This window comes from Podarcis vaucheri, assembly GCF_965113315.1.
Source record: "Podarcis vaucheri genome assembly, chromosome: 3".
Lineage (NCBI taxonomy): Eukaryota > Metazoa > Chordata > Lepidosauria > Squamata > Lacertidae > Podarcis > Podarcis vaucheri.
In genome coordinates this window covers 73,462,986-73,486,338 of record NC_138761.1, presented here as the reverse complement: position 1 = coordinate 73,486,338, position 23,353 = coordinate 73,462,986, and the positions used below count along the sequence as shown (strand labels likewise).

At 38.6% G+C, this 23,353-nt stretch overlaps 1 protein-coding gene across 1 annotated transcript in view; it reads right to left on the bottom strand.

The window, feature by feature from the left end:
• REV3L (REV3 like, DNA directed polymerase zeta catalytic subunit) overlaps window positions 1–23,353 on the bottom strand; it is a 64,146-nt gene that overhangs the window by 24,878 nt on the left and 15,915 nt on the right. The window contains exons 7-18 of the mRNA XM_082216765.1: window positions 22,770–22,874; window positions 21,478–21,562; window positions 21,246–21,394; window positions 19,761–19,886; window positions 19,066–19,303; window positions 17,753–17,892; window positions 11,406–15,543; window positions 9,720–10,609; window positions 9,228–9,310; window positions 8,096–8,221; window positions 5,604–5,802; window positions 2,944–3,055 (exon numbers count right to left, since the gene is read on the bottom strand). Of these exons, the coding sequence (XP_082072891.1) occupies window positions 2,944–3,055; window positions 5,604–5,802; window positions 8,096–8,221; window positions 9,228–9,310; window positions 9,720–10,609; window positions 11,406–15,543; window positions 17,753–17,892; window positions 19,066–19,303; window positions 19,761–19,886; window positions 21,246–21,394; window positions 21,478–21,562; window positions 22,770–22,874 (6,391 nt within the window). The remainder of the gene's footprint in view (window positions 1–2,943; window positions 3,056–5,603; window positions 5,803–8,095; window positions 8,222–9,227; window positions 9,311–9,719; window positions 10,610–11,405; window positions 15,544–17,752; window positions 17,893–19,065; window positions 19,304–19,760; window positions 19,887–21,245; window positions 21,395–21,477; window positions 21,563–22,769; window positions 22,875–23,353) is intronic.

The window sequence follows — 23,353 nt, the reverse complement described above, 5'->3', positions numbered from 1 at the left end:
GCAGCTTCCATAGCTAAAAGGATGCCACCTACAAATATCACCATTTTATTATAGATACTGCCAACTTGAACTTGGGAACATAATTTTCTTCTATCCTGAATTTGCTGAAAAGACCTTCAAAGTGAAACTGTGGAGCAACCATAGTTCAGTGGTAAAGCATCTGCTCTGTGTGCAGAAGTTCCCAGGTTCAACTGCCAGCATCTTCAGGTAGCAGGTAACCCTGCCTGACATGCTAGGGAGCCGGTGCCTGTCAGAGCACTAAATGTCTTGGGTAGCTGGACCAATAGCCTGACCCGCTATAAAGCAGTTTGCCAAATCCTATGTCACTGAAACCTTGTCAAATCTTGGCCAGGTTAATTCAAGGATTCTGATGGAGGTTTGTATGGAATCCAAACGACAAATGATATTTGCTGTATTGTTTTGGACTATTCCTAGGTTCAAACAACTGCTGGTCTTATTTGTATGACTAAGTACAGTGGTGCCTCGCAAGACGAAATTAATCCGTTCCGCGAGTCTCTTCATCTAGCGGTTTTTTCGTCTTGCGAAGCAACCCTATTAGCGGATTAGCGCTATTAGCGGTTTAGCGGCTATTAAAGGCTTAGCGGATTAGCGGCTAAAAGGCTATTAGCGGCTTAGTGGCTTAGAAAAAGGGGGGGGGAATCGGAATACTCGCAAGACGTTTTCGTCTTGCAAAGCAAGCCCATAGGGAAAATCGTCTTGCGAAGCAGCTCAAAAACGGAAAACCCTTTCGTCTAGCGGGTTTTCCGTCTTGCGAGGCATTCGTCTTGCGGGGCACCACTGTAGTTGGATTGAATTCAGCATCAGAATCAATAGCTCCTAAAGAAAAAAATCCGCAACGTCACAGAAATATCAAAAAAGATTTTCATTTGGATTTTCTCCATTCAGCAGTCTTTTCAATAAATCAAGTGATGCATAATAATCAGCAACAAAAGCTATTATAGGATTTTTGGGTCCAATATAATTAGTATTAATGATGAAGAGTAGTATATAAATTTAACAAATAAATATAATAGTAACTGGGGGGAAAAGAGGTTAAATTCTTGTCAGCTCTCATAGTGAAATTGAAAACACATTTATTCTGAAGTACGTCATTGATTTTACAGAAAGGTGTTGCAAAGAATGTGGCCCAAAAGGAATAGTTTAGGTCAGGGGTGTCAAACTCAAAATTATCGGGGGCCGCATCAGCAGTTTGGTCACCCTCAAAGGGCCGGTTGTATCTGTAGGACTTTACATGAATGCATGTAAAGTGGAGGTTTCCTGTGTAGAACGGCCGGTGCTGCTAGAGGGCAGACGTTCTCTGGCTTTTAGGCTGCCGCGCATGCGCTGAAGAGGCGGCTTTCTTGTGTCAAAAAAAAAAAAAGCGAGAATAAAAGGTGAAGGCTGGGGGCCGGCGGTGGCTACACGGGCCACATGACGAGGTCTGGCGGGCCGGATTCGGCCCGCGGGCCTTGTGTTTGACACCCGTGGTTTAGGTATTAATTGCTGTTCTTCCTGAGACCTCTGTGTTTTATATGAACAGTCAATTATATAACTCCAACAGTATCTCCATCATCAAGAAGGTATGGTAAAATTAGTTTGCCCTTTAATCTGTATTTAAAACAAACAAATGTGAAATTCTCTTTACCATCAAGGTAAAGAAACAATATTAATAGAAAACTATTTAAAAAGAATGAAAAAGAGCAAATGTCTCTACTGTTCTAAGCTGAGAACTGCCTAAAAAAAGTATTGAGTCAACTTTTCTAGAGGGGTTATGAACTGCTATCCTTCAAGGGATAAAAACAGCCTAATCAAAATATTTGAAGGTACACACGATATTCCACTTGTTGTACAGACGTTGCAAATAGGCACACAGCACTTCAAAAGCTGTTCCCCAGGTAACTTTGAATGTCCACCACAAATATATTAGAAATTGGTGTGCTTTCTTCATTCAATGAAGCCTTCAGCAGTCAAGTCTTCAGAAATACAAATAAATTGTAACGATATTCTTTGGCATAGTTTCATGTGGCCAAGTGGCATTTCCCCCAAAAGGTGGAGAACTTTATAGGAAAAATAAAAGTAGCAGGTTGTTACTTCCAAGTTGTTTCCTAAGCCAGACGGAGCAGCGGATTCCCAAAAAAGAGAAAGAAAAAATTAATTTCCTTACCTGTAATTTTGTCTTCTCTGAACAGGAATCCGCTGCTTCGCCAGGACCCACCCAGTGTTGGTTGCTCTCAGCAACTCTTTAGTACTCTGGTTTCCTGGATTTAGTCAATGCCATTCTCATCAGAAGTTTTCTAGTCAGAGAGAGAGAGAATTGCAAATGTACTCTGCCTAGTACACATTTTCCTTGAGAATGTATTCCAGCCAGATGTTTCAAAATTTTGTTTCCTTGGTAACATTCAGACTTTGAGGTTTTGGCTATTGACCTGAAGAAAGACACACCTGAAGTTCCAGAGGCCATAATCAGAGTTTGCTAAAAAAACTGGCCAGGAACTTTTCAAACCAGGGGAAAATAAGGACTTTCCCATTGAGAGAAGACATGTAAAGAGGCCAGTTTTTATATCTATTTATGTCTGTACCACTACAAGATATGAGTTTTGCCATAAAGTTCTTTTTTTAAAAAAACTTCTTCCTACTTAAGACAGTGTAAGTTTTAATTTGTATTGCAAGATCATTTAAACCTTAGAGTATTTTCTAATAAACATTGAAATGCAGTTTGGGAATATTAAAACTCCAGGAAGATTGATGTGAGAGGCCTGTATAAGAGAGACTTGCATAAAGAACCTTATAATATAGATATATCTGTTGTGAGCAGGAAAAACAGACTTTTCCAAGAAATCAAAACCATTTAAACATGGGAAGAGAAGGTAGGGAAACTTGGATTTGAAAATGTTTAAATAAAAGTTTCAGAGGACGAAAAAGCAGGGTCTACAAATGCCCTACCTTTTAACAATGTTCACCACTTCCTGGAAAAGTGCTCTCTCATCAGCAGCATATTTGACTTCCAATCCTGAGATGCCAGATCTGGTAAGCAAAGGTGCATGTTCTCTGTTACCTGAAAAGCAAATTAAATACTTATTTCTAGTAAAATACCACCATGTTGTTGTTTTTAATAAAAAACACACATTAAAATTAACCCATGATTTTTCATTGTTCAAGTCCCCTGCCACTACTGCTCATTGCAGACAATGAATAGTTGGTGGAGATTTCGTATTTGAACAAACTGTGGGAAAGCATGCACATGCTTTTGTATTTTATAGAGCTCTGATTTAAGTAATTATCTTTTGTTCAAGTGTTTATGACCTTTCATCAGCATAAATGTGGTACAATAAAGTGTGGCACCTCCCAAACTTACTTCTAAATTTTGGAGAAAAAGATTTAGCTTTTACCGCTCAACAGAGTGATAATAAATAAAGGCTCTGTCCACACATTATGGTAAACCATACTCAGTGGTTTACAGGGGAGCATTATTTCAGAAAATGGTTTACCAAGATGTGCAAACCAAGCCAGCCTCATTTGAAATGTGATTCATAAGAAATTTTCTATATTTTTTTCCAATCAGTTCATGAGAGCTTGGCCTTTAAAAGCAACTGACAAATAGATGTTTTAAATGAATGCAATTTTCAGCAGTCCTCAGTTTCTAATATGCTTGATCCAAAGAATGGAAACCTTTTACATCCACAACAGTATGACTACTTATGTTTAATGAACATTATAAGAGCTGTGCTACATCACCTTAATCATTCTGCAAATAATTTTTATAAACTTAATATTTTATGCAGACGTTTACAACAAGTACAAAATTCTGGTTGCCTCAGGTATTAGATGCATGGGAGGGCATCTCTTGGAAGTGACACTCAGGCTATGATGGAGAACATTAAGAGCAGCAGTTGCCAGTCACAAAGGTGGCATGGTGGGCAAGGAGCTAACTATGCTGGGCTCTGAGGGAGCTGTTCTGCACTCTACTGCCTGTGCATGGGATAAGTAGGACTACATCCAATATTAAAACTGTCAAAAATGCATTAGTTATTGGATTCAAACAATCATCAGAATAAATCTTATCACTTAACCATTTCAAATAGATGTGAGTTTTAAAAACAGCAAAGCAAGACTGAAAAAGATTAGTGGCCTTAAACCAAAATCTAGACAGGACAATATAGAAGTGATAGATTAACCATAAGCTAGGCATTACTTTATTCACTGATGTATCAAATAAACCAAGAGACTCTTCATTGAAAAATGCCAGCACTCATACTAATAAATAAAGAACTCTGCAACATTAAATGGGGAAATTCTGTCTTTACATTCTAGTCTTATTCATAAATTCTTTTTCAGAATCCGTCAAGTTAGCCTCCAGGAAGTCAGGAAAATTTAGTACAATGATCTATTGCTTTAGAAAGTAAAAAATTGAAGAAAATAAGATAAGAACAGGAAATTAATATTCTTAACATCTAGAAATAAAAGTGGATGAAAGATAGAAGTTTTGTCATAATGCTAATTTCTTATTTTTCTCAGAACCTTAAAGCTAGGCAGCATGAAGTTGTTTAATGATAAATCATCTCACAGAGTTTAACATTTTACCCTCAATATCAAATCTGTTTTTTTGTTTACTAGCCTAAACCAGTGGTACTCAACCTTTAACAGCTGGAGAGCCACTTCACCATTAACTGTTGTTGCAGAGCATAACATCAAGTACCAACATTGCAACCTTGCATCATGATGTTACATTAATTTGTGATGATGCCGTGCCACCACAAATATCATATGTTACAAGACATTTTGTAATCTTCAGTTTCTATTAGCTGCTGGGAAAAAGAGGGAGGTTTCCCCATTCTCCCCCCATGGCTGCTGGGTTGGAGGCAATTTCTATTCTTACCTGTGGGGAGATCCCAGCAGCTCCTTCGCTTTCCTCCTATGGGAGGAGGTACTTCAGTGACTCCCACACTGCCGGTCCTTTGGTCAGTGCTCCCCGCGCTGCCTGATAGAATGGAGCGCCGATCAGATGCCTACACTGCGAGAGCCGCCTGTAGGGCCTCAAGAGCATCCGGCTCTAGAGCCACAGGTTGAGTATCACTGGTCTAAACAAAGCCAAAAAGGTACAATACAATAAGGGCCCTGTTTAGACCCTACAAAGATCAGAGAAAACCACACAACAACCCTTATGCAATATTTAACAAAATCAACTTGCTATTTCTACTAAAATCAATTTTGACAGATTACCAAAGTTGCTGTTCTCGAACAGTCCCAATGCAAACTAAAAGGAACTGGTCCAGCACAAGGGTTTTGAGCACTTCCTTCTAAGACATGTTTTCCTGTTTATATCTTCTGGACTTCTGCAGGAGCATGCCGTGAAATATTACTTTGGTTTAATATATTATTAATTGGTATTTAAAAGCATTGTAGCCCTTGCAAATGTGCACAAGAAGATATAAGGTAGAAACCATTACTATGCTTCTCATGATTGGACAGTGAGATGACATAAATTTAAACAACACTAGCAAAGATCCTTCAAAGCCACATTTTCTCATATTGTTCATTAATACCCAAATATGATAACATTCAAACACTGAAGTGAATTCCTAAAATAAAATTGAAATAAGAACCTTGGCTTGAGATTGTTCTTGTTCTGTCTTTATCAATCACTATAGCACCAGTGATTTCCATTTTATCAGTATTTGGCAACGGTGTGTCAGATGATATGCAGTAGAATAGAGCACAGATAGGATCAAATTCAGGATCTGCCTCCAAGTCTCTTCTTGTTCGCGCATGTAACTCTACACTGAGAAGTGTAAGATGTTGAACCTACAGCAAAAAGTATACATTGTTATCTTCTTTTAAGATATCTTTGAATCAAATCAAATACAAAACTATCAATTTATTTTACATGCTGGTCAATAAAAATAACCTCACGTTTGCTTGTGGAAATTGAGAAAAATATAGCGTATGCTTTGTGATAATTATAATAACTGGGATTAAATGAAAGAAGTATAGGAAATCTAGACTGTTGCTCCCTACTATTGAAGATTTATGCATTTTTTAAAAGTACCAATCTGCAGCAGGTATCTGATACTTAGAAGCCATGTATTTTATACACTGCATTAAGTTTTGTTAGTACTGTATTTCAAACAGCTTGTGTCATTCCCTATCTTCACACTTTCTGAGGATTTTTTTTAGCAGGATGCCAAAACCAAATATTAATATTCAAATGCAATCACTACCAAACAAGCATCCATATAAGAAATTACAGTCAAGATACCCAGAAACTCCCACATCAGCTAATTTTTAATCACTATGTAAACAGAGTAAGAATTGCCCAATTATACAATGTATCATAATAATACATAAAGGTAAAGGTAAAGGTACCCCTGCCCGACGGGCCAGTCTTGACAGACTCTGGGGTTTGTGCACCCATCTCACTCAAGAGGCCGGGGGCCAGCGCTGTCCGGGGACACTTCCGGGTCACGTGGCCAGCGTGACAAAGCTGCATCTGGTGAGCCAGCGCAGCACACGGAACGCCGTTTACCTTCCCGCTGGTAAGCGGTACCTATTTATCTACTTGCACCCGGGGGTGCTTTCAAACTGCTAGGTTGGCAGGCGCTGGGACCGAGCAGCGGGAGCGCACCCCACCGTGGGGATTCAAACCGCCGACCTTTCGATCGGCAAGCCCTAGGCGCTGAGGCTTTTACCCACAGCGCCACCCGCGTGGGTAATACCATGACATAATAATACATATTTTTACCTAATTCAGGATATGACCAGTGTACAAGAGGAAACATGACACATAGCATCCACCCTGCTTGAATGGCTCTGAAATTTAGACTTCACATTAAATTTATTTTAGTATATGAGTTTGCAGGTAGGGAGATTACTCAGTGTCCATCCAACACACCTACCTTGGTTGTTGCGATGCCAGGGAGGGAAAGTGTGAGACCTGGGATTTCCAAATCTCATGGGGACAAAGTCTCACAGAAGCCTGGTTTCCTGGTCTTATGAGTGAGATTTGCAGGCCTACATAAGGCTCTGCATATATCTACCTCAGTCAGGGCCAGACAGACAGTACAACTCATCCACTCTGGGCTTGGCACAAGTTTACCCCAGGTGACAACTGGTTACTCATTTGAGGGTTCAAGAAGCATGTTTTTAATAAGCTGTGAAAAAGCACTTTTTTTTGCCTTCCTTGGGTATTCCATTTTGTGTTACACATAAGCTACATGCATTACTTTGACACAACTTTACTTCTGTTACATTTGATATATATTGACCATTTTACTCCAAGATTTGCCTATCTCCTTATCTACAAAGAGCCACTGGGTAGTTGCACCACTTCTAAACAAGCAAAGCAGCAAAGAAAGATCAGCTGGGTCCAGTTCACAACTTCATCCTGGCATTACCAAACCTCCTCCTCTCTCTTTTCCTTTCCTTTCCTTTCCCTTTCCTTCCATCACATATCTTGCCTTTTTAGTTTGCTAGTCTGATGACAAGACATGCCATTGTTTTACTGATGTGAGCAGTTTTGGGAGACAGTATTTGTTTGAAGAGCCGGATAAAAATATAATACAGGCAACCCCCTATTTACATGTGGGTTATGTTCCGAGGCACCACAAGGGTCAGTGAACTCGCATAAAATTTAAACTCATTGAAAAAGCCTGCAAACACCCCATTCCACCCCTTTGGTGATGGTTCAGTGACGTCTTTATGCTGTTTCTGGGTCACTTCTAAGTTTGGCACAATGCACATATACACAATCATGGACATACTGAACGTGAGTAAATGGAAGGCTGCCTGTACGATATAATAAATAAATCCAGTGCACAAGCAGTCATATACTAAAATTCTTAAATCCTGGATGTATTTAAATTAGAAATCAAGAATCTCACTTTTTGGTTACTGCCACAGCAGCAACTGCCCACTGCCACAGCAGTTTGAGTAAAACACAAACCCTCTTAAATGCTAAATCTGACTGATGAAAGAAATACTCCACCTTTCCCCCTGACAGGACTCAAGGCAGCTTACAGATAAAACCAGGAATTGCTAAAAACATAGAAAAAACAAATGCAACCATAGGTAAAGCATCTTCAATAATACTGTAAATTACCTCATGTAAAGCCTTTGCTTCCTGAAGATTTTGTACACTTATTTTAAAACCATATGAGTTGTTTAATGATGGTCCTTCAATCTGAGAAGTCTCTTTCTTTGGGGCATTTAAAGGAGTGAATCGGTTCTGTAAAAATAAAACATTGACAACAATAAACTTTTCACTGATTAAGGCCTTAACTCTACCAAGTATAATTATTGAACAAATTCAATTATTGGGATTACTCATTATTTGGATTACTCATACTCATACCCATTTCCAGGAACAGAAGCCCTGCCATATCAAACTTCTATTCTATTTACATGCACATGCATGAGAACCATTTCACTGTAGCGTTAGACACACCACTAAGAGTGTGTCTAAATGGAGCAACCATATGGCTATGGCAAATCTTGTGAGGTTGCACACCAACTGTTTCCTAACTTCTGGCTAGGCAATAAAAGGCTGGAGAAGGGAAGCAACTAACTCTATCAACATGATTCCAGTATTCACACATGCATATCAGTCACATGGAATTGCACCACAGGACCAAGGGGTCCTTTGCTGCTGCAGGTGTATAGGAATGGGTCCCCTAATCTGACTAGATTAGGTTCTAGGTGCCTGGCATGCATTCTAAATGTATTTAGCACTAAGGAAAGTCAAACTAATACTGACTTTGATTTTTTTTTTGGGGGGGGGAATCAACATTATTCACAATCAGGATCATTTTGTTACCTACAGATAAGTACCAAAGAGTTAAAGGTACTTTTCTGGCACAGAATGCAATTTCTGCTAACAGAAGGACTGTTTTACAAAACATGCTAGAGCCCTGCAGTATTCAAATATATCCAAACCAGTATTATGAATTGAGTCCAGAAATAAAGTGGGAGCTACTGATTTTTTTTTAACGGCAGACTGATGTGTTCACAATGGTCAGATGCAGTTAATCGCTTGCTGTGTTCTGCATCAGTTGATATCAAGACACTTTTCAGTGCAAATATTATGATGCAATTTCAATTAAGAAAAATTAGAAGTATAATTATTGTACAGAAGTATCCTTACCGGAATATAAAGAGGTAAAATATTTTTACTTCAGAACTCAGAAAATAACTAAAATTGAGCCTAATAAAAATGCATCCAATTCCATTTTTACCTTGACTTGAGTTCTTAAAAGTACTTTTCGAAAAGCATCAACATTCCTTCCCCTTCTAGGATTCAATTTCTGAATGTTTGGTCCTAGGATGAAGGAAAGAGAAGAAAGTAATGAGTGACTACCACAACAAAAATACACCAAAGCATCCTTTAGTATTACTGAATTAATTTTTCAAATGCTACAAAATGTTAAGTACAATATCAAGGCATAGAATGGTCTGACACTGCAGCAACTTATACTGCTGGTCCTAAAAGTTATCCCGAGTATAAAAACTAATCTTCATTTCCTTGGTCATGCTAATTATATATTATCGAAAAAATCAAGTTATTCTGGTTAAGGCTATTTTCTATTAGTAAACCTTAAACTACTTGTCTAATAGTACTTCCATAAGTGGTTTCAAGCTTATATTGCCTATCTTTTATTACGTAAGTACATATATGTTTGCATAATTTTACTTTCAATTTCTGCAAACCACTCCTTTCATAATCTTACCTGGTAATAATGGAGTGAATCCAGGTGTTTCATTTATTCCTCCTTTACACATTTCCTCTCTAAGGGGTGTACTATGCAGGCAAGGAGTTTCAGAATTACTATTGCATCCTTTGTTCACAAATGGGGAGACAGTGAAGGGTATCTTGCTTTCCTCTTTGACAAGCTTCTGTTCTCCATCTGTTAATGTTTCATTTTCTTCTATAGAGGATAAAATATCCTCTGAATCTTCTGAGGAAGATTGTTTGGAATCTGGGGATGTTACTTGTTGCCAAGGAGGAAGCACTGAGGAATCAGGGGAGCTATAATCAACATAATTCTCCTCATCCCTGTCTGTTTCTATTGCTGCAGTGTCAAGCAGCCCAGTCTTACTCATTTCAGGGATATCTGTATCATGCTTTTCCATGGTTTGTGTTGGCACTGGATTTGAGGATGAAAAACAAGCACCTTCTGATCCGACAACATTTTTCCTTGGCAAGATAGAATTCTCAACTGCCTTGGCCATTTGATAACACATGTTTTTTGGCAAAGACGTGCAGTTCAAACTCTCATCAACCTTTTCCACCTCAATCGATTTGGTAATCATTCTTTTCCTAAAGTGTTCATAATCTTCTTTTGCCTGCAGCCATGACTGAACTTGCTGGCAACTTGGTGCACATTTGCAAGGCATGATCACTATCTTTTTGTCTTCACTAGTTTTACGGTTATTTCTTTGCTTTTTGTCAGTAGTGGATTGGCTACTGCGAAGCGGAGAGCCTGGTCTAGGGCTTTGCGCCATTGCCAAAAATGCAGTCTTCCATAGTCGTAGCCCTTCCAATGAGAAGTCTCCCTCAAACTCAAGTAGGTCATTTGGAAGTCTGGTTTCTACTGTAAGCAGTCGTCCTCCAATTTCTCTGTGAAGATATTATTTTCAGTTAACAATAAATGTATCTTAACAGAAGGAAAGAACTGTCAGGAAAAAAGAATCCATCACATAATATCAACTCTTGTATTTGTCAATATCCAAATTAGGTCATCAACATTTCAAAGAAGAAGCAGATATTTAAAGTTTTGATTCACATTTCAATACTCCCCATAGCAATAGCTAATGACTATGAATTGTATTCAGTATTGCATGAGCAGGAGGAATTTGCACAATAGATATTTTCCTTTGCCTTTATAAGACCTTCTGCTCAATTTTGGGCAATACCTCCTGCCAACTTCAGCCTTGTGTAATACAGTATGTCATGCCCCCACCCTCTGGAGAGGTATTACAAGATAGATAATGGAAGCAGGAAGGGAAAGGTAAGACTGATTGTTAAAGTTTGTTTTCTACACCTGCAACATTGAATACAACCCTATGTTAAATTCTTCAAGGTGCCCAGAATGTATGAATCTGCAAAGATAAAGCAGAATATTTTCTTTTTATAGAATCTTAGGATTTCCCAAACTTGGGTTTTCAGCTCTTTTTGGATTACAATTCCCACCATGGCTGACCACTAGTCCTGCTAGCTAGGGATGATGGAAGTTGTAGTCTATAAACAGTTGGAGATCCAAGTTTTGGAAACCCTGTTGTAGATTAATGAGAACAGGAGAGAATGCTACATTAAAGCTACAACTAATTTTTCCATGACTATATAAATTATGTAAAAGCCAACTAAAAATACATAGGTATAAAATAGAAAAATGTGACTACAGTCCACTGGTTACCTTGGCTTTTCTGGTGCATCAGAAGGGTTGCTGCAAAATGGTTCCTGATAAATTGCTTCTGCAAGATCGTGATCCAGTAAAGTTGACATAATTTCTTCACGACTTGGAGGTGACATGAGAGGCTTAAGGATGTGAGCAGCACGAGGTGTAGAACTTCCATTTTTTGACTGTGAGGGGGAATTTGTAGATCTTGGTGAACTATCTGGGGTTGGTGTTAATCCCTCATTGTTTCTTGAAATATATAGCTCTAAATCTTCAGAAGCTGCATCCATAAGTTCACCATCCGGTGATGATAAAATGGAAGAAAAAGATATACTAATTGAATCAAGTGATTGAACAGGTTCAAAAGTGGCTTCCTTTCTAAAGTGGTTTTGACTCCAATCACTATTTGGCGATGAAAGGTTAAGAAAAATTCCTTTCTTCACTGCATTTCTCTCCAACTGAAATTGTTCCTTTTGGCACATCTCTGCCTGTTGCACATCTAGTGGTAAGCTAGGTTCAGATGTTGATGTAATAATGTTATTTTTCCACTGGCTGTGGAGATGGTTTTCATTCGTATCCGGGCACCTTTTATCAAAAAGCTGAGGACTTAGTGGACCAGATCTTAACCAAGCTGTGGGGTCTGAAGAATAATGGTTTTCTTCCTTAGAAATTTTGCTATTGTGACTTAAAAGATCCATTTCTGCTGCTTGACCTGGGAAAAGGTCCTGAGTTACATCGCTCAGAAACTTCTGTGGTAGATTTTGATCTGCTGGGACGAACTGACTTGCAGAATAAAAGCTGCAAAATCCAGTCTGTCCTATAGTATTAATATCAAAATTGTAATTATGATCAGGTGACAGGCTGTCTTCAAGTGAGTAGCAACTTTCAAAACCTGGATCTGAACCAAAAATCGGGCTATCAACAGATATCACATGGCCCGCCTTACTGTTTTGCTGCTTTGCAGAATCTTTTAAAAGCTTGAGATTTTTTTCTTTAGATTTTTTCTCCCTAGATGTACGAGGATTTCTTGGGGATGCAACTGAACGTGATTTTTTAACTGATTTGTTTTGATCAAGAGGGTAGGAAGCACTTCTGTTCAACTGAGTTTTAAATGATAACTGCTCATGCATGTTGTTTAGATGTGCTTTTTGTTGTCTTTTTTGAAGTAATTCCTTAAGAACAGCTAAGCCAGAATGTCCTTCACTGAATGCTGAAGGTGTTACCAGTGTCTTGCCTTTACACTGGGAATCAGCTTTGGTTTGTGAGGTTGTTTCTGATAGACCCTTTTGTTTTATATTTTTTTCAGGGTTAAAATGTGACATATCCAAAATAAATCCTCTTTGTTTCTGTTCCCATCCCAGCTTTTTAACTGGACTTCTCAAAGAAGCTACAAAGCATTTTTTTGGCAACTGAAAAGATCCATGGCTTTCCTCAGAAGTTTTAAAAAAAGAAGAAATATGCTCAGCATTTTTTGTTGATTCTGGAAGATAAACGATCTGCTGCTGATTATCTTTACATTGCAAAAGTTTACTAGGATGAATCTGATCAATCTTCATTGCGTCTGAAGGAATATAATTTTCATTTACATTTCCAACAGGGGATAAAAGTCTGCACTGTGAATTTGTAACCTCTTCAGCCTTTTTATGCATTATATCTTTAGAACTGTATGCATTCAGCGCTACCTGAGATATATGGTGAGACTGGTCAAATAAATTATTTTGAATTGGTTCTTTTGTCCTAAATATACCACTTTGACTAGTAGCTCTTTGGAAATTCATTTTGGCTTTTTCCTTTCCAGACACCACAGAAGTTATGGCTGGATGATGGTCCTCCTGTGTCAGGAGGGAACCTTGATATCCTACAGGCTTTTCATTTTCCAAGAGTGAATGGAAATATATCAATGGATTTACTTGTGCATGAGCTGTCAATGGCAGCTGTGCTGATGATAGATGCCCTGTTGAACAGCCAGTTGCTTGGATATCTTTTTGGGTATAAAGTGGCTGCGAGTTTCCCAAGCTGTGAGCATTCTCAGGTAAATCATGGTGGTTCAGCACAAGTTTAACCTCAGTTGAAGGAGGAATACTACTTTTGTCATCTGTTACTGTCATCAACTTTGACACTTTTTCTATTTTTTGTTTTTGTTTTGCTCTAGGCTTTCTCTTCACCTCATTTCCGGTTTTGTTAGTCAGATTATTCCTAATCTTTTTATTAACTCTAACAGTAGTATTAACAAATTGCTTTTTACATTTTTTAGTCTGAGCTTTTGCTTGACTATGTTTTCCTGCATGGGTATTAACAGTCTTAGTGCTATATGTGGTAGCATTTTTAAACACTAATGTTTCTTTTTCTAGATTATTAATAATTTCTTCTGCATTTGGGTCAGTGGGAGACCAACAGCGAGGTGGGGATACATTAACTGGACTTGCACTTCTTTCTGACAGAAATCCTAATTTAGACATAACATCGCTATAGTTCAAGTCACAGTCTTCAGCTTCAGTGCTATATGATGGTAGAGGGGGAGACAGAAAGGCAGAGGTTCTTCTTCTGAAATATAGGGTTCTTTTAATATTTTTACTGTTCATGTTTTGCAGTTTTCCAACCTTTTTCTTGGTTGACTTACATTTTGCTTTTCTTTTGTGACCTTTCTTTGGCATTAATGGATAAATAGGATATTTGGTTGCAGGCGAATCAGGAACTTTTGGCCAAAAGTCCTTTAAAGGTGCAAGTTTTTTATATAGATTCATTTTTTCCTCTGTAAGTGTAACTTGCTCCTCACTAGAATCTATTTTTCCTAGTTTAACAAGCATATTTTTCCTCCCTCTGAACCTATTTATAATAATATATTTTATAATAACAGGTGGTAATTTTTTAGAAAGTTTTCTTCGTTTCCGACATTTTTTTGACCCATCAATATTTTCATCATTTTCCAAAGAATGAGGTAGGCTAATTTTTGAATTATGCACACCAAAGCTAGATTCGCTGTCTTCGGTTTCATAATTTATCTTGCGTTTAGCTCTGAGTGTGTATTTATTTCCACATAGCCCAAACACCTGCTCAGATTCTCGAGCACCATCAGCTCCATCTTCAAAATGGCAGTCAATACAATTACTTGTATCCATAGACAATTTATTTTCTGGAGCACCAGGAGAAACTTGAATGATATCATTTGGTAACAAACTGTCTTTATCAGGAACGTTATTACTAGCATTATCTTGTACATAGCAGCTCTCTTTTGTGGAAGCAATATCGCTGCTAGTTGTAGACGGCTGATTGCTAAGAATTACTTTCTTTTTATTTAGTTTTAACCTAGATTGTTTCTTGCCTTTTTTCAATTTGTATGTAACAGGACCTAATTTTTGTGGCTGACTGAGACAATTAGAAAGAACAACACTAGGAAAGAACATGTAATGCGCTGCTTGTTGATTAACATTTGTTTTTTCAGCTTTATGCTCCTGAAATTCTTCATATCTAATTTTAAGGTTATTAAGGCCATCTCCATCAGTGCTACCTTCAGCAGAATAAATACTAGTTCGATTACCCTCTGAGCAAGACACCATTTCACAGTTTTCTGGTGCTGGGAAGAGGTTATCTGTATTTGTGTTGCTGGCTTTTTTATTTTCTTCATACGATGCTTTATTTTTGGAGTGGACCAAATCTGAAAAGTTAGAATTTTGAACCGAAATACTTTCACCCATTTGGTGGTTCATATGCAGAGATACATCCTTTGCAGTTTTTCTTATTCCAGTGTACTTTCTGTGAGGCAAATGTCGACTTACTGAGGAAATGTCTTCATAAACTGTTTCACAAGAAGCAGGGAATATTTCACTTTTATTATTTTCTGTGTGTGAATTTTCAGGATGGAGAATATTATTGAAGGGCGTTGGGTATTTCACATTGTAAGTGCTTTCTTTTGTAAGAGAATGGACTGACAATTCAGGTCTTATGTCTCCTTTGTTTGGCTGAGGAAGCCCTTCTAAGTCATCATTGTTCAAAATATGAGAAGAAAGGGCACTTGTGTGTTTACACTGAAAGGTAATCTTAGCAGAAGAAGGTGGTTCCAGAGTAGCAGCATCTTTATGAAAAATCGAAGACTTTACAGATGTTTTGCTTGTTGCAATTATGGAGGTTCGAGAATTCTCATTGTTCAACGGATTGTCTAGAGTGGGATAGATACAACACATGCAATTTTCACTATTCATCTATTTTTTAAGATCAGCTATTTTAACGATTAGTCAGTCACTTAAGAATTAGGTAAAACAGCAACTGCTAAGAGACCCAATTTCTCTAGCTCTTCCTTAATCTTACATTCCACCATTCCTCTGAAACTCACTTTTGGTAGTTTTTCAATCTTATTAGAAAAATACCACCCTCAAATATTTTATTGCTGTATTTTTAATCTGGAATTTAGTTACGCCCTACAAACTATATCTCAAAGACAATTGAAGTCAGGCTTCCCTTGTCTCTTAAGATGCTTTTAAAGTGTGCTTTGTTTCTGTTTTTCTAGGATTTTATTGCATTATATGGTTTTCTTGTATTTTTGTTTAATTGTTATATATATGTTTGTTATTGTAATGGCCCAAACCTAGAACATATTAAGCCAACATGTAGTCACTTACCTTCTTGTATTTTTCTCACCAGTTACATTGTGGCGATTAATATTTTTTTCTCCTTACTGCTAGCCTCCAGTTAATCCCCGCATCTGACTATTCTACTTGTGCCCGCCCCCCCCGCACTTCATCTCTGCAGCCACCATAGCACCTTTATATTCTCCTGTAACAGCTAACCTTTCAGTAGCTACAGATGGATATGGGACAAAGCAGACTAGAATACTAAATTTAAAGTTAAAAACAAGGCACTAAAATTGTAGTGAAGCCATTTTTAAGTATTAACAAATAGTAATGTTTGTTTGAAGGATTATTTATCAGGCTACACTTAGTCACTTTAAATAGCACTGAATAAACAGAATTATTGACCCTTTAGACATGTAAAACTGCAGTTTTAACTCCTAACCAAGCCTGGCCAGTTACCCTATCACTTTCTTTCTCCAATTAACACACAACTCCCATCACCTAGGACTTTACATGCAGGCTTCAACTTGGTCCTGGAGTTCTTCACTTCTCTGTAGTCTTCAACCTGGCACAGCAACAAGTGCCATCTCAAGTTTACAATAAGCAGTTGTCACTTGATAGTACCTCTCTTTTCAGGACTGCCACAGAGCTTTGCTACCTTTTACTAGCCCTCCTTACCCAATCACTACAATTTGGGTGAAATTCAACCCTTATTGGTCTGTAATTATGAGCCAATAAGATGAGGAAGCATGTCAATGGTCCAATTAAAAATTGTTGATGCCTGCGATACTCAGGCCTCTTGCCAACACTAGGTTGCAATGACAGTTTAACTGACACTTTGCTGCCTGCTAGTCTTTGATACAATGTATCCCCTCTATTCCTGGCAGAAACAAAGGCAGTTTAGTTCACATACTTCATCTTTTTTGAAATTATAAAATAGCCTATAATTTTGCCATGTAAACAATGCAGTTATCTTTTATAAACTGCTTAAAGTCTGTTTTGGCATTAAGTAGTATACAAATATATGAAATAAATAAATAATGACACGAAAAGTTTGTTATTCTATTTTACCTAGATCAGGAGTTCCCAACATTATGGGGCTTGAGGGCACATTTGGAAACTGATGTAGTTGCCATAAAATGGCTGTCATGAGGGGCCTAGTTGCAAAAAAGTTTAGTGTCTGCTTAGAATAAAATAATAATAAAATTGTAGAGTTGGAAGGGATCCTGAGAGTCATCTAGTTTACTACAGTCATACCTCGGGTTAAATTTGCTTCAAGTTGAGCGCGTTCAACTTGCGCTCCGCGGCAACCCGGAGGTAACGGAGCGTGTTACTTCCGGGTTTTGCCGATTGCGCAGACGCTCAAAATGACATCACACACATGTGCAGAAGTGGTGAAAAGCGACGCACATGCGCACAGACGTGCTATCGCTAGATACGTTTACCTCTAGATGCGAACAGGGCTCCGGAACGGATCCCGTTCGTATCTAGAGGTACCACTGTATAAGTCTTGCATTTGTTTTTATTTGTAACCTACTCTGGAATTGCAGCTGCAATGAAGAATAAATTTTTTAAATAAAAAATACATTACAGTTTTGTGTCACAGTTTGAAAGTTAGGAAATTTAAACAGATGAATTAATGAAGTTTTTAAATTTCAACCTATTTATGTTGAGAATTCTAATTCATAGACTATGTTTGCAGAATATTTAGTACAAAGGAATCTACTGAGATATTTTTTATCAAGAAAGGAAAACTACTTTCTCATGGGTATATGAAATTCCAAAACTATGATTTACCACTGTTTTCATCTGCAGTTCCATCTAACTGAGGTATAGATAGGCTTGCCAGAAGCAAATTGTTTTCACTCCAGTCCATATCATCTTCTGAAGTGCCTTCATCTTCAGTTGAGCTCTGGTTCCTACTTCTGCCCAATGACCTGGAAGTGCAATTTATTTCAGGTATATAAAAACCTTCGGTCAGCCACTTGAGAGTTTACTGGTTATGGTGTTAATACATGATACTTTGCTTGGAAAGGAAGGATACAAAGCATTTGAACGTTGCGTACTAAAAATGAACATTAACTTATTACACTACGGAATGTGGTCTAATACAATATTTTAAAAACAGTCATTAAACTGTATTTCAAACTGACAGGATGCAAAAGTGAATAATCATAGAGTGGTTTCTTCCCCTGAGAATACGAAAATATTTCATGAAAATCACAGTAGGGTTCAAATTTCAACAGAGATTGAAATCCACCCACCAGTGGATCTTCAGAGTGCCAATACAATCTTACATCAGATTATACTGAATGAGCCTGTTGTTGATTCCATTTTCATCACAGGACTTCTCCCCCCTGGACTTGCATTTTATCCTGCTTCCGAAATCCTACTTTCCCCTAAAATTTCCACCACTCTTCTGTTACAAGCATGCTACTGTGAGTTTGTGTTCCAGACCCTGATTCCAATATATCTGTTTCTTGTTGCCTTCTTATTTGCACCAAGTATGGGTGCTCCCATCTCCAACAGAGGGCTCATCCTCTTATTTAGAGGGCTTCCTTTAGAGGGCTCATCCTCTTATTTATTTCCCCAAACTGCTCACTCAGATAGCAGGATATGTGGCCTGAAAATTCCTCTCCTTCCCCTGCATCTCTCAGCGATCGTCACTGTAATTTCTCATCAAGTCCACACCTCCCCAGAGGGAAAGTGCTTTTGTTTTATCTCTGCATGCTGAGAAACCTGATTTCTTGCTGGTGGGGCTTCCTGTAACAACTTACACAGACACAGCAGCACTGTTCCTTCCTCCTCACATTAATATAACGTACCCATTCAGTAGAATTCTGGAGCAGTCACTGCAGAACACACTTACAAATCTCTCTCGTTCCATTCAAGCTCTGGTAGTCTAGTAACCCTTGGGGTTTTCTATCTGCCTGCTCATTTGAGCCACATGAAATTATATCACCAATCACATTTCTTGTCCAATAAACACCTTTCTTCATAGTATACTGGAGTCTGGACACCCACATTGATTTTCTTTATTAAGTATGAGAACTTCAGTCTAGGTTAGTTAGTACCATTTCCTCCAGAGCTATTCAACAAACAGAAGATACCTTCTTTTTGCATTCATGTCATTAGGACTGCTGTCCCATCGTTGGGACATTAGCAAGCTGAGCTCCATTTCTTCCTTTTCAATTTGTGGTTCATTTTCTTCATCATCACTGTTCTGGGGATTTCTACAGCTTCCAGAGGAGAAGTGTTGTGATAATGTACCATGTCCTCCAATTGCGTATCCATCATCCTCCAACCCAGCCAAGAGATGTATCATGGCTTGATCAGCGCTACTGTCCACTGAAAGAAAAAGAAAAACAAATTCAGACATAGCCTATATCTTAAAAAGTTCAAGATTATCTTTGTGATATGTTCTCTTAAATAACCTATACATTCCATGTGCAGATGGAACACAATATTTTAAAAGCAAATATTTGACAAACAAAATGTTTTACAGTATCTTCTTTTTGATGCCCTTGTCCTTTGAGAATCTTACTACCTTTTGATAATTTCTCACTTTTGCAGTGTATATTTTAATTTCAAGCTTCCAAAGGGAAGTGGTTTTGCAGAGCACTAGGGCTCAAAGGCTCCTCTTTTCAATCAGTAACAGAACACCACTACTGATGAACAACTAAACTAGAAATACTTTACAGAAATCTATTTTTTGCAGTAAACTCAGTTTAGACAAACTGCATGGACCATATTGAAGAATAACCTATTATTGTGGGGAAAAAGAATATATTTATATTGTACTTACTGAACACCGGGGTCTTATTCAGTCTCTGAGATGAGGATTGAAAATGCTGACTATTTTCCATGATGTTCAAAATAGCTTCTTCATTAATAAGCGCCTCCTCCTCCTTATACTTCCTGTTGGACTCCTCTAAAAATGAGATTTAAAACTCTGCACATGAGCTGCCAACACATTTCCCCCACAAAAGTAGTCGCTGAAGACTAATAAACATATTAACATATCCAAATTAGTTGAACAAGATTTTCAGAAGATAGTTAGAGACTTGTGCTAGTTGAGATACATAAGTTTATACAACTTACAGAGTCTGAAAGAGATAGGAATTGATGGTGGCAAGACTTTTCTTAATACAATTTGAGCAAACTCAGTTGTGGTTATTTAAAACCGTTTTTAATGGAACTCGCAGCAGATCCAATACAGTGGTGCCCCGCAAGACGAATGCCTCGCAAGACGGAAAACCCGCTAGATGAAAGGGTTTTCCGTTTTGGAGGTGCTTCGCAAAATGAATTTTCTATGGGCTTGCTTCGCAAGACGAAAATGTCTTGCGAGTTCCTGCGGTTTTTTCCCCTCCCCCCCTTTTCCCAAGCCGCTAAGCCGCTTATCAGCTGATCCGCTAAGCCGCTTATCAGCTAAGCCGCTTACCAGCTGATCCGCTAAGCCGCTTATCAGCTGATCCGCTAAGCCGCTAATAGCGCTAATCCACTAAGCTACTAATGGGCTTGCTTCGCAAGACGAAAAAACCACAAGACGAAGAGACTCGCGGAACGGATTCTTTTCGTCTTGCGAGGCACCACTGTATATTTCCAAAGGGTACCTTCTCCTTTCACAAGTTGCCACTTCCCAGGCATTTTGCTCAGAGGAAGTGGCAGAAGATTACATGAGCATAAGAAGAGCCTGCTAGATCACGCCAATGACCCATCTAGTCCAGCATTGTGTTCTCATGGTGGCCAACCAGATGCCTATGGGAAACCTGAAAGTAGATCTTTCTGCACTTGAGAACAGAGGGGTGCAATTCAGATCTCCTCTTCCCAGCAATTTATGGAAAGAGAATAGAGTTTTTGGGAGAGGGTGGGGCACAAGGATGTGTACTAAACCTCTCTTTTCTTCAAAAGTTTCTCTCCCCCCGCCCCTGCCCAAAAAAACTATTGGGGAAAGCAAATGCAGAAGGTAACTTCCTTGGTGCCACTTCTCACCATCACCACACCCACAGAAACAGTGAAATGGAAGCATGCAGGGGGAGAAATGTTTTTTCTGTGCCTCTCTCTCTCCCCATCTCTTCACTTTTGCTTTTCTCAGTTGTTTTATGACACAGAAAAGAACAGAGAATATTGTAGACAGACATGCAAAGGTAAAGATTATTCCTTGTGCATTCTTCTATGTCTCTTTCTCCTCCTTTGCTCAGTTTTCCCATAAAAGTAATTCCAGCTAGGATGTACTCATGTAAGGTGAGCTGTATTTGACTTAAAAGCCAACTTTATGAATACTACTAACCTTTGCTGAGTTCTTTATCTCTGTGTACTTCTACCATATTTGCTGGTGAACACGGAACAACTTTAGGAGACTGTACCTCAGAATGTAGCGTCAACTCTGCAGAGAATTCCTGTGATCCATTACTGTAGTCCAGTGATCCAGATAATGTCCTTATTAATAAATAAAAAAAACTTTTAAAATGACTGTACAACTCACAAATAAAAACAAGAGTAACAGCTAAATGAACGCTTACACAGAGAGATCACTTTGCTTGAGGATTTCTTTAAGCCTCTTCTGAAAGATTTTTTCACTTTCTGTTGCAGTTACAAATCCACGATCTTTAATTAAGGGGGAAAAGTTATACAGGATGGTTAATACAGCAACAAAGAAAAGACTACTGAATTCCTAAATAAGAAGCTGAAACTTCATAGGCATTCTATTAACAATTAGTACCCATCTCTTTATGTATTTTTTCTAATACTTTTAAGCTCAGAGCAAGCAACATAGTCTGAATTTCAAGCAGCTCTGAGCCAATTTTAAAAAGGTTGTCTTCTTTTTACCATGCTTTTTATATAGTTATAAAAATATTATAAGGAATATAATCTGTTGATTATATCCAAATTTGCTGTTCTACTAATTAAGTTTCTCCCACTCACAGAAGGCTGTTTCCAACTTAAAAGGAACAGCACTGTGTGAAAAAACTGACTCTAAATCCAGAGGATTCTCAAAAACGTTTGTAATCACCTACTACTTGATGCCGCAACTGATTGTAGGAACCTAGAGCACTATCAAATTATAGCTTGTTGGATCACTTTCAGTTGCTGCAGCCCAAGGATGTGAATGGGATGCTTGCAGTGTTGGGACTGACTTACATACTCTCTCAATTGTTGCCCATAAGATCTGGTAAAATCTAGGAGGGGATTGATGGTATGGGTCCAAGGAGTGATCAATGCCTCACAAAGGAATGGAAATACACCTAAAGCCTTGAAAAAAGAGTCTCAAGTGGATTCTGTTGTTTGGAGAGCTTATGCCCAGCTTAGGCTGGTTTGCCAGCTATGGCCATTCCTGGAACAGGTAGCCTGTCCTCAGTTGTCTATTTTCTGGTTATTTCTCATCTGGACTACTGTTTTCCATTGTGGGGGGGCGCTGTCCTTGAAGGTGGTCTGAAGATTGCAGCAAGTGAGGCTGGTAAGTGGGGCAATCTGATGGGACCATGTGTCAGCAGTCCTGAAACTGTTGCACTGACTGATTAACCATTTTTAAATTAATCAACAAACCAGGCACTGCTTACTTGAGCAGCAGCTTAAATAATGTAAAGTTCACTATCATGATGTCTCCATTACTTTTTTTAACTACAGTACTGTATTAGAAGAATAGGAAAGCTTCTTGACTTTCTGATTGCTATGATAAAATTAACAACCCAACAAGCAGCAAATGCTTAATTGAGTACTGACCCATCAAACGTACCTGCCCAGGAATTGTGACTGAGAAATAAATATGTAACAGCAGCAACAACAACAACAACAACTTTGCCCTGTGAGTTACCTTGTGAGTTAGGAGGACTAATTTGAGAGGACTCATTGTTTTCTCTACGCCGTTGTTTCTCATCATCCCATATCGCCTGCAAACCTGGGTTCCGACCAACCTGGGCTGGAAAAAGTGAAAAATACAGCAAATTCAACAGGAGTGTCAAGCTTACTAAAATGTAAACTGCAAAACCTCTTGTTTGTACAATCTATACTGTTTGCAAGAATTAACCTGACTACTGTGGTGAGGGGGTGCTATGTTGCTGCCCTCCCAATAGCAGCATTGCTGCTGTTTACCATAATGCTGTGGGAGTAAGGTAGGACACTGTCTTCAGTACCAGAGTGGCTCAGCTAGTGTACCTGTCCCTGCACCTTCCCAGTAAGTGGCAGCAATGCCACTGTTGAGAGGGTAGCGGCGTAGCACCCCGCCACCTGTTCCTGCCTTCACCTTGTGTCAATTGTTTATATAATCCCTTCAGTTATATTTACTTACTAGGTTAACTGTAACTTAGAGGTTTTAAATACCACTTAGGATGCATTGGGCTATGCCAGCCTTCCTTTTCTGCTGGCTGGGGCTGATGGGAGCTGCAGTCCAAAATATCT